This window comes from Brachionichthys hirsutus, chromosome 12, assembly GCF_040956055.1.
Source record: "Brachionichthys hirsutus isolate HB-005 chromosome 12, CSIRO-AGI_Bhir_v1, whole genome shotgun sequence".
NCBI lineage: Eukaryota > Metazoa > Chordata > Actinopteri > Lophiiformes > Brachionichthyidae > Brachionichthys > Brachionichthys hirsutus.
In genome coordinates this window covers 8,047,187-8,058,177 of record NC_090908.1, presented here as the reverse complement: position 1 = coordinate 8,058,177, position 10,991 = coordinate 8,047,187, and the positions used below count along the sequence as shown (strand labels likewise).

Here is a 10,991-nt window from a genome sequence, read left to right as displayed (position 1 = left end):
CTGAGAGGGTCAATGGACGTCCTTGTTCCATGTTATCAGAGAATGATGCATAGAACTGCATCTCCTGGGGTCCAGTTGGTCTTCAGGTCCTCGACATGCGACACACAGCTGTCTGTCTGCTCATCCTGTTACTGAAAATGTATCTCACTCCGTATGTCACAATCCTGCAGGGTAATTAGAGAGAGGTATTTAAATCGTGTGTGTGTGTGTGTGGTCGTTATGTCCCTGTATGTGCAGCGGTTGGTTATACACGCGTAGTTGAGTGTGTGTGCGTGGAGATGTGTGTGTGTGGTAGATGTGTGTTGCTATATGGGTTATGGTGTGTGTATCTCTGGTGTGGGTGCCCCATCCTCATTCCCACTACTGAGCCAGGCGTCATGGGGGTCATCGGCGTTGCTGGGGTAACAGGGTGAGACCCGGGGGTCATAGGCAATGACCCCGGGGTCAGAGAGGTCATGAGAGGGACGTCGTCAGGCGACCGGCGCAAGGTGAGGGTATAGTCGGGTGGGCAGGTGAGGCGCACGGTGTCCAGTGTGCTGTAAATGTCCTGGGTGTCCAAGCCGTCCAGGGCGTCCAGCGTGTCCAGAGTGTGATGGTGGTGAGCGTTGTTCCTCCCATCTGCTGAGGCAGCGTCACACTCCAGCTGCTTCACCTGAAGGGCGGGACGGGTGGCGAAGGAGGGGGGGGGGGACAATAAGGTTTAAACTGAACATCAGGCTCATGACAAAACCATCAAAGGCTCTCACTAAAGAGGATTGTCATTATCAATCATCCCATCGATTGCTGCAAGGTTACCGAAAACATCAAAGAGATCCAGAATCCAGATCACCAACATTTAAGGTAAGATTCCCAACATTTCCTGAATATTTCATCCAGATCCGTCCAGAACCCTTTGAGTTATCTTGCTAACGGACGGACGGACGTAATAAATGAAATCAAGCTAATTAAGCTAATGCTATGTGGCGTTACATTGCTCTCGTTCCATTGCTAATTAACAGGATTTCCCAGTCTGACATTTCGCACACTGTGTGTAAAATTTCAGCACGACCAATGGAGCAGAAAAGATGCCACATCATCAGTGGCTGAATTGGAAGCAATCCAAGCAGTTGGACACGGTTAACACGTGCAAAAGCATCGAAAAACACACTCTCAGACACACAAATAAGTGCACACACACTCACGCCGATAACATCTGTTGATGACATGTCATGTTCTGCAAAAGCGTTAAGCAGGCCGTCTTTCCACTGGCATGAAAAGTGTCGATTCAGACATTTACACACACACACACACACCGCATCACAACGGTCTTAACTTTTTTATTATTATTACATATTCACAATCATCATCACATAACTACAGAAGCACACAGACACAACTACAATTAAACACACATTAAAACTTCCCAAAACGCACGACTCACCTGCAATGACATTAGGCCCTCCCCCTGCAGGTGGGCGGCGACATCTGCAGGTGTGATGTCTCTTCTCGTGGGAGGAAGTGGGCGTGGCCGACGATGCTCCAGGCGCCTCTTGTCTTTCTTGTACAGCAGAGCTGCGAACGCCAGGATGTTTAGGAACAACAGCGACGCGCCCACGGCGATCGTCACCGAGAGTTCGGTCGAGTAGTCCTCGTTCGGGACGCGGGCGCCGTCTTCCTCGCCGCCTTGGCCCAGAGCAGCCTCTGGCGGTTGTGGAGTACCTCCTTGTGAGCCTGGGTGACGCGTACTACTAGAAGGCCAACCTTTGGCTAGACGTTTAGTGTAAGAATAAGGAGTGTCGTCCTGTGGAGACGGACTGTGTGTGAAAGAGGACACCGATTGGAGGAGTTCGTTAACGTGATGCAAGTGAGGCACCAGCTGGAGCCAGAAGGAAATCTTGGTGGCGCGGTAGTGGTCTCTGACACGGGGCTTCAGGCCGATGTGGAGGTAGAGCTGCTCCTTAGGGGTGTACTTAGACCAGGCCACTTCTTCAAAACGGTTGGGTTTCGTGTGGATGAACTTGGTGTCTTGTGGAACCGGCTGATTCGGGTCCCTGGAAAGAGTGGAACACAATTATGCATTATTTTATTTCCCACATCTGTTTGCGGTTGTTTTGCTTCAGGTGCTGTTTTATAATTTATAATCAACAAAAAAGAAAAGGCAAAACGTGTTTTTCGTTCTGAGCCTGCTATTCTAGAAATAGCTGTAATTGTATATAAAGTACTCCAAGTTGTTAAAAACAAATCATTTCCTCAGCAGTAGTGGAGCGCCTCTGCGGCTCGGGGAAGAAACTGATCGATACGCAGTTTGAGAATCAAGTTTCCACTCCTGTATGTAATTCAAGGTTCATGTCTAATAAATCAATTATCTTGGTGCAGTTATTTAATGTCCAGCCGTGTTTGATTCGTTATCGGGAGCAGCAACATCTCATGCCTTTACACTTTGGATGTCAGAGAACCTAATGGAGCTGCTGCAGACTTTTTGCTCGTTCGTACATCCTGAGGAGTGGAAGGCTCTTCCAGGCTGGTCAGTTTCACAGGTGCTGGCAGAATTCTCTCTCGCCAATGTCAAAGTAACATAAGACCAACAAGTGACACAAAAAACGTACAAAGAAATGCACCTTTGTTTTCCTGTAAAGTAATTCTCAAAGGTGTTTATATTGTTTTAACAACATTCCAGAGACTTTAAATGAAAGCACAGCTCAAACGGTGAGCGCCTTTTCACAAACACGCTGTTGCTGTTGATTTGATGACTAATATGTCTGCGGTGGAACTGGCGTAAATGAAGCGGCAGCATCCTCACAGGTTTGACACTTGCATGCTCTGTGCCCCCACTTGTCAACGTGCTATGAAAAAGACCTGGCAGCAATCAAACACACAGGTTAAGATTTACACGCTCATGCAGAGGCGCAGGGAGAATCATACCCCCCCTCCCTGTTAAATTGAGCTGTCACAGAGTTCCATCACCCTCGGAGGCGCTCTCATCCGACTGAAATATTCCTCAGATAAAGTTCCTCCCTGATAATTGAAGTGCGCAGCGACATCTTCTCGAGCCTGCTTGGTGATTTTTCTCGGCAGCTCGCTGTGGCGGTAATGACAACACAGACTGTGAGACTAAAAGCTGCTGGCGTGATGCGTTTTAATGCCAGAGTCAAATTGCGTGAGAGCACTGTCCTAATTCGGAGTTTTTTTGAGAGATAAGCAAGGCTCTGCGGCGAGTTAGATCAAGGACTGCAGATGTCTCTGTATATCTGGAGAGGTCTCCGTGGAGCAAACCTGGATTGGATCAATTGCTGATAATTACTCACTTCAAGCACTGCAGAAAGAGGCTCCATCCTCAACAATTACCTTTATCTTGTATATCATGTCAAAATGGGCAGATAAAGCACGCTCTTCTCACCGTAACGTGTCAGTTTTTTGTCAGGCTGTATTCTTTGTAGAACATCTGCAGCTTCCTCAGCAGCTGACGGAGCGTTTCACGTTCAGTTTATTATATCGGAGCTCTTGATTTTATTTAGCTGCTGGAATATGCCGTTAATGCTAACATGTTAGATTAACCCCGGGTCTCTGTCTGCCTGTTTTAGCCCGAGGTGACTGAATGAGGCTGCAGAAGGAGAGAAGGGAATATTTATCAAAAACGTGGCCAATTGTTCATTCTTCTCTCGAGATGTCACTTTGCCGGCTTTCCTCAAGGATATTTGAGAGCAGAGGTTCTATAACTTTCTCAGCCAAGCTCCAAAGATGAAAAGCCTTGTCGAGATTTTGACATGACAGAGAACTCATGTGCACCCTGTGCCAAAATTAGCCTGCAGTGCTTCTTTCATAGTTGTGTCTAAAGCACCATCTTTTCACATCAGACTCGTTTTGAAGGAAATAAATTATAATATCCTATCCTTTACCTGAGAGCTCATTATTTTTGTTGCTTTAAAACGGCACTTCGGATTTGCTCCATTAAAGATTTTACCCAAAATGTAATAATAACATTTGAAAAAGCTTTTGTTTTTTTTCCATTGAAATGTCACGTATCTTAACAGGATTGGATTAAGTGGATTTAAGATGATCTGTCCGTTGCATTCGTTCTTAACACACTGTATTTTGCCAACTCAATAAAGTTACATGTGAAAGATTTTTGATAATTACACTCTACTTTAGAGGAAGTTCCTTTTTCGTAAAACATAAATTATAAACATAAAATATTCGTAAAATATTTACTGTGAATTTTCCTTTACATTTTAAAACGTGATTAAAGGGCGAGGCTTTGAGTCACCGTCGAGACACATCTTCTACTTTTTGGTGGAGATTGTAGAATAAAAGCAGAACTTAAGAAATAAAAAAGGATTTCTGAGAAGGTAAAAATAAAAACTGGCTCATACCAAAGCTGCATTTTATCCTCTTTTCTTGAATTCCTTATTATATCCATTCAACAGAAAAAAAAAAGATTTGTCCTCGGTGGGATTTGCCAACTGAAAGCAACGTCTCACATCATCAGTGTGTATTTTAGAAGCTCACCCAGTCTTGGCAAAGTTGGTCCAGTAAGTCATGACTACAGCACTCAGCATCACGTCATTCTTGGAGAAGTTACAGTTGAACAGATCAGTGGGTCCCACCATGGGCACCCCGAACACGTACGGAACCTAAACACACACACACACACACACACACACACACACTTTAGGAGAGCAAACCATTGGAGCCAACAGATTATATTCAATCTCTTGACACCGTGACCAGAACTGAATGACTCCCAGTGACGCCAGAAACGGATTCATAAGTAACATCAGTGAACCCAATCTCATGTCACTAAATCCACCTTCAGTCTGACACATCATCCCACAATCATCTGAACTGAGATCCATCCCGACAAACACACACACACACACACACACACACCCAGCGTGCTGAACATAACATTTATATCTGTATAAAAAAAAAAGAAATATCAGAGCCAATGGTTTAACATCCCGATAATAAATTAAAATAAACACTAGCATAATAAACTGTAATTTTAGGGTAAATATGCAGGTATATGAATACTTCATATATTTTGTGCTGTGCACTATTTTGATCATCACTGTAAAGCTAATTATTTTTAAACGCATTCTAATTTAGTGATAAATGACTGTTCTGTCATCAATTTTTTCCAATATCATGTCTTCTTCCATTACTACACGAGTCACACGTTTGACTTGTTAAACTGGCGCCAACATCATCCTACCTCGTCACCGTGGGCCGAGTCAGCCCAGGGCGGCGTCGCGTCGCTCTGGCAGTGGTGGTAAAAGGAATAGAAGTAGGTGGGGGATCCGTACTGAGCGTGGAGGTCGGCCGTGGCAATTGCAGGTGCCACCCATTGGTGGTCTGTGAAAAGCGCCACCAGGGTCTTCCGCCGGGTTTCTGCGTTGTCGCGATCCGCCCAGTCCGTGTACATGAACCTTAAAATGAGCCATTCAGTCCTTCGATTAACCGAGCAAGACATTTATCTACCAATCCATTAAGAAACATTGCTATTTTTACAACAGAATGCAAAAATAGATTTTTCCTGAAAGTAATACACTCTAATCAATGTTTGATCACAAATATAAAAATGCCATGTTGTGCCTTGGCAAGAAGTATACGAGGTTTTGTTCACACTTTTTACTAATCAAGGATCTCACTATTCTCAGGCTCGAAATAGTTCTGGACCTTCACACTCCAGTTTTTGTATCAATGAAATAAATTAGTTTAAGCATTATCATTACGGAATTTTATAGGTACTTCTATGTCGATTTTGTTGCCCAGTAACCTCCCAAAATGGAACAACGCCATCGATACATTCAAACTCACCTTATGCTCTCTCTCAGCGTATCTCGGCCTTCGGGGTATCCATACAAACTATCCACAAAATCTGACACAGCAAAATCAAAGTCCTCAGCTGTGACGCCGTCCTCCGAGTCGACAATGCCCTCCACGAACTTCACCCCCTCGCCCTGATTGACCCCCAGCATCACGTCGTAGTTCAGAAACTCTCCTTGCTCCATCAGAATCTGGGGGTCATCTGGAATAACGTCACCGTCAATCACCGGGGCAAAGGCCGTGTGGTATTTGGCCGGCGTTATGTTCTGCTCCACAAGTTCACGGTAGCTCCGGCCCTGGAGGCAGGCGACCAGTTGGGTGCTGTCATCGATGCCACAGCCAACCCTCTCCCCGAGCTGCCGGGCATACTTGCTGGGCTGGTAGTTGACAGCCCAACTGGCTAGAGCGCTACCGCTCTGGATGACGGCTCTGTGGAACAGGTCTGGGATGTGGAACACATGGATACGAGTAAGTGTGTATAAAGTATGTGCACTGACATATATGCATGCATTTGTGTGTGGGTGCACGTAAGCACATGCATTATTCAAAAGGACACCTGGTTCAAGTAGGAAAGGGTTAAAAACTCGAAATAAAACCGCTCTTAGCTATGTGACTCGTATTATTAACAAGGCTTATTCAGGTGTTGCCAATAAATGAAAGCCACATCGGTTCACTGGAGACCTTGAGAAATGTCATACCCTTAAATGATACAGCTTTCACTGCAGCTTCAAATCATTATTTATGCTCTCTGTCTCTGTTTACTATGTATTTTAAAAACCTCTCCCATATCTGCGGCACATTAGATTATACTGAAATACACTCCCGTCCTACATTTTGTCCATGAAACATCCTTACCCTCAGAGTAGTGAGACAAAGTGAGCAGGCTGACACAGGAGGCTCCGGCGCCGGATCCAAACACTGTGACCCTGTTTGGGTCTCCTCCGAAGGCTGCAATGTTCTCTTTCACCCAGCGCAGAGCCTGTATCTGATCCAGCAAGCCATAATTCCCCTTTGCTGCCTGGTCACCTGTACTAAGAAATCCTATGGGAAAACAGAGAATGCAATGTTACTGTGATTGGACGGTAAATTGTTCTGTGAAGATTTGAAGGGGGGGGGGGGGGGGGGGTGCGGGGAGGAAGGTAAAAACAAAGATCCATCCCAAAGTAGTTCTAGTCCCGACTAGTCAGAAATTGGTTGGACATTCCTGCATCACAGCATCCACAATGTTAAGATCAATTATGCATGAGCCTTGTTTGTAATAAGTTTAAAGCAAAAACTAATGAAAATTGATGTTCCTCCCCTTCAATTCCTCGAAAATGGGATCAAATTAACGGAGGACATCCATATTCATGTCAGTGAAAATCATCTTACACACACGAGCACACAAGACTTAAACACTCAAGTCACAATCCAATCCCTTATTCCCATTACTGCTGACATTGTTAAGCAAACACAAAGGATCCTAATGGCTCACTCCACTACAGTATATCTCATTACTGCAGAAGCGGATTTCTATGAACCTCCAGCTGTCATATAAAAGCAGAATTAACAATTAGCAATATTCTTAAAATGATACATTTCCTAAAGCGTGTCAGAAAATTATCCCGTGCAAAACAGACATTTTAAGCAAACGACATGACATAACAGTTCAAGTCTTATTTTGATATTGTGCTGATACTGTGTATTTGCATTCCAGCAGATTACAATAGGATTAACAGCAAATTATTCTGTGCATAATATTATGCTGCTGTGCAGAGAAGAGCTCACCTCATGCATCCAACTTATGATGACAATGAAGAGGAAGCAGAGGTGGGAGAAGACACTGTTACTCAAGATGATGGATGATGGCGGTGGTGATGATCACATCGGAGGTGGTGTAAACAGGGATGATGGAGATGAAAACAAAAAGAAGCATGTAGGAATGGTTTTGTTTAGCTCAATATGATAATAATGGCTGCACCAACTAGTTTGATCCCCAAGGTCAGCATTAAGTAGTTGTTTCTCCCGCCAAGCAGATGCAGATTTATACCATTTCATAAAAATCAATATCTGATGAATGCCTTAAAAGCTTCTGGAAAAATAGAAAACACTGCATGGATATAATAAAGTAAAAAAATAGGTTTTGGTTGAATGTTTTAACCTTCTATCATGTATTCTACTTCATTTACAAAAACATATTCTGTGTGATTAACAGAGAAAGAAGAAGCATGTCTTTTCCCTGTCAGGCAAGGCCAGATAAACCGGCCTACTGAATAATCTCCAACGGAAGAGAACGATCATTATCTTGCCTTCTGTCAGCACAATGGCATCAAACGATAGAAATTAAAATAAGTGCAATAAAGAAAGCTTAATTCCATGTGACATTTTCCTTCACTCACTCACAAACTCCAGCATTCCTTTTTGTGAAAACCCACCGGCCATCTTTTGCATCATAAATCTAATTAGACCGAAGGGAAACGGGGATAATAACTAATTAGATATCATAGTGTACGTTTTGATAAAGCGCACAGTCTAATTCATTTCTTGATTAATCGATTATTGAACAGAAGGCAACACCTAATGAGAGTGAAGACGTGACTTAACCCAGCCTGGAACCATGGTGCAGCTTTCTGCAGGTGACGTCATTGAATCTTGTTGTTGTCCTGCTCAGGCTTTGTAATATTTATGTAATATTATGGTTAAATAAAGGTTGGGATGCTACAGCAAACTACGTATTCTGTCTATGAGTGTTTTTTAGCTGGTTAAAGTTAGAGAAACCGCATGGAATGAGATTTATTTTCCCTGTTCAGTGAGCGATGAGTCAGATAGTCGTTGGGGTAAAAATGGATCAGATTTGAGTCGGTGCTACTCGGTGAAAAAAAAAACTGGCTTCAGGGGGTTTATTTCCATTAGGGACGCCATATTGAACAGGTTTTCACTCCAAAAATAAAAATAAAATAAAAAAAGGCACTCTGGGTGAAAACAGCTCACGCATGGTTTTCCCCTTTTGCAGCTTGGCGGAGTAGTAAACAATCCAGATGGTGAGCATAATGTAAATGTGAGAAAATGTTTCGTTAGAAGCAATGGCATTTACAAAGTGTCAACACTAAAATCTTAATATCAAATACAAATCACTTCATAAAAAGCTAACAAGCCATAGCTGAGTTAAAATAATAGTTTAGGTTAAAACCTTCCTCTTGTATGTAAAGATTAACTAAACATCTGCATCCTTTTAACAGGACATTCAATGATTCTTTATCGGCATCTTTTTCATCCACTTATTACCTTTACGCCTCGTCCCTCAATGTAAAGAAAATTACTGTATATTCTGTGTGATACTGCAGTAATATTACTGCAAAAAAAAACCTGAGCGCCTTGGGAGAAATTGCACTGCTGTTCTTGTTCAAAAGGCGCAGCGTGATGATGAAACTCGATTACAAACATTTTAAAAGATGATTTGCTTCTCTATACTTTGTTTCTTTGCTTCATCGTCTTTGGGAGGGGTCTCCAGCGAAGTCTCTTATACGAACAAAGGCCACTATAGAAACGTTCCCGCCGCATGCATATATCAGCATAATCATTGGTTGCCAACACATGACTATGATAATAACAAAGAGGAAGAGAGAATGACTGGTGGCGTACAGCGGAATGCAGATTGATGACAAAGGGCGTAATGTTGAAATATAGCCGTCCCCATGCTGAAAGCATCGAGGCTCACATTACTGTAAAAGACTGGCATGTTCAGCAAATGATGAGGATACAACAGATACGCTTTACCCAGCACGCCGAGGCGATAGTTGAGGGTTATGACAATGACGTTGCCGTAGCTCGCCAGCACGCTGCCATCCATCATGTTCCCGGTTCCTTCCGTGTACGAGCCTCCGTGGACGTAGACCATCACTGGCCGCTGACCCCCCTCCTCGTGAATGTCTGAAAACAAGGGAGGGAGACAGACAGACAGATTGATAGATAGATAGAACCAATATGTATGCATGAGAGAGTCTGTGTCCTTCCCACAGGGGAAGGCAGAAGCCCCTCGGCGACTGGCGCAGTTGTCTGCATACAAAGTGTTGTTCCAACCGGCGGCACGGACAAAGGGCGGGTGCTGCGGGAATTGGTTAAATAGTTTACTTTTTAGAAAGAAAAATACCCCCCCCCCCCCACACACACATATATACAGATTCATTTAACAGGGGCATGCGAGTATCCAGAGGGGACATTATCATGGTTTAGTCCTTTGACACAGCCACAATATTTCGGTTTTGAATTCTGGACAACATGAAAATAGGTATATCCTAATTCTAACAGTGCATGTATACCCCCCCCCCCCCCCCCCTCCTTTCCCCTGATTTACTTTGAGTTCACTCACCTTCCTCTGTTGGCACGTATATGTTGAGGTAGAGACAGTCCTCACTCTGGTGAGTGAGGTACGTCGCCGCTATATCAAGGTTAGCCGTGAGCCACGACGGCATCATGTCTCCCAGCATGCTTCTCTCATCCAGTGACTGCGGGCACACGGGAGCAAACTGTGTCACGTTTCGTATTCCTGGCCAGGGCAAAGGGGGCTCGGGGGGCTGGAAGCGCCGATCCCCAGTGGGAGGTCTCGCGTACGGTACTCCAAGGTACTGAATGACGGGGCCCAAGAGTTCGGAAGGCAGCGGGGTCAGGATGCCACGGATACGACCCTGTGCCGTGGAGACGACAGGCACAGTCTGCTGCGCTGATGATGAGGACGGGTAGAGGAAGAGGGAGAGGAGGGAGCAGAGGAACCCTAGCAGGGATGAAAAGAATGGGAGCGGCGAAGAGGGAGGGAGAGTCTTCCTGGTCCTCAGCTCAGACATGGTGGTGTGTTCGGGGGGGGGGGCTAGCTGATGAAGAATGGTGGGGATTTATAGGGTCGACCCTTCAGTGGTGTCTAACACTCGCACGCAGCTGCTGCTGAGCTTGGCCCATAGCACACACCAAACAGTCCCGAGTCCTGCAAGCAACCTTCTCGTCTTGTTTCTTTGATCCTGCCTCGGAGAGCGCCGTGACTCAGTCTGAGACGCCCTTGAATACACGCCCGTGTGTGTGTGTACGTGCGGAAGTGTTTCAGCGAGTGTGCGTGGCCTGGCCCGGCGATTTGAGCATGTGTGTGCGTGTGTGTGTGTGTGTGTGTGTGCGTCTCTCGTTATGTAAACAGTAGCATCACTGTTCCTCCGTCACTC

General features: G+C 44.8%; 1 protein-coding gene across 1 annotated transcript; it reads right to left on the bottom strand.

Moving 5' to 3' along the window:
- Positions 1-244: 244 nt before the first annotated feature.
- LOC137902703 (neuroligin-4, X-linked-like) lies at positions 245-10,625 on the bottom strand. The gene is made up of 8 exons (XM_068746791.1): positions 10,154-10,625; positions 9,562-9,714; positions 6,661-6,846; positions 5,797-6,247; positions 5,192-5,405; positions 4,486-4,610; positions 1,421-2,030; positions 245-652 (listed from the first exon to the last, which is right to left on the bottom strand). Exons 1-8 carry the CDS (start codon positions 10,623-10,625, stop codon positions 245-247), a joined length of 2,619 nt encoding a protein of 872 aa, XP_068602892.1.
- Between the last annotated feature and the right edge of the window lie 366 nt (positions 10,626-10,991).

Bases quoted from the DNA above. Each gene is read 5' to 3' on its own strand.
- LOC137902703 (XM_068746791.1), bottom strand. From the start codon at position 10,625: ATGTCTGAGCTGAGGACCAGGAAGACTCTCCCTCCCTCTTCGCCGCTC. The intron at 6,847-9,561 runs GTAAAGCGTATC...GTTTTCCCATAG, and splicing joins CTATCGCCTCGGCGTGCTGG to GATTTCTTAGTACAGGTGAC. The intron at 653-1,420 runs GTGAGTCGTGCG...CCCGCCCTTCAG, and splicing joins AGGGCCTAATGTCATTGCAG to GTGAAGCAGCTGGAGTGTGA.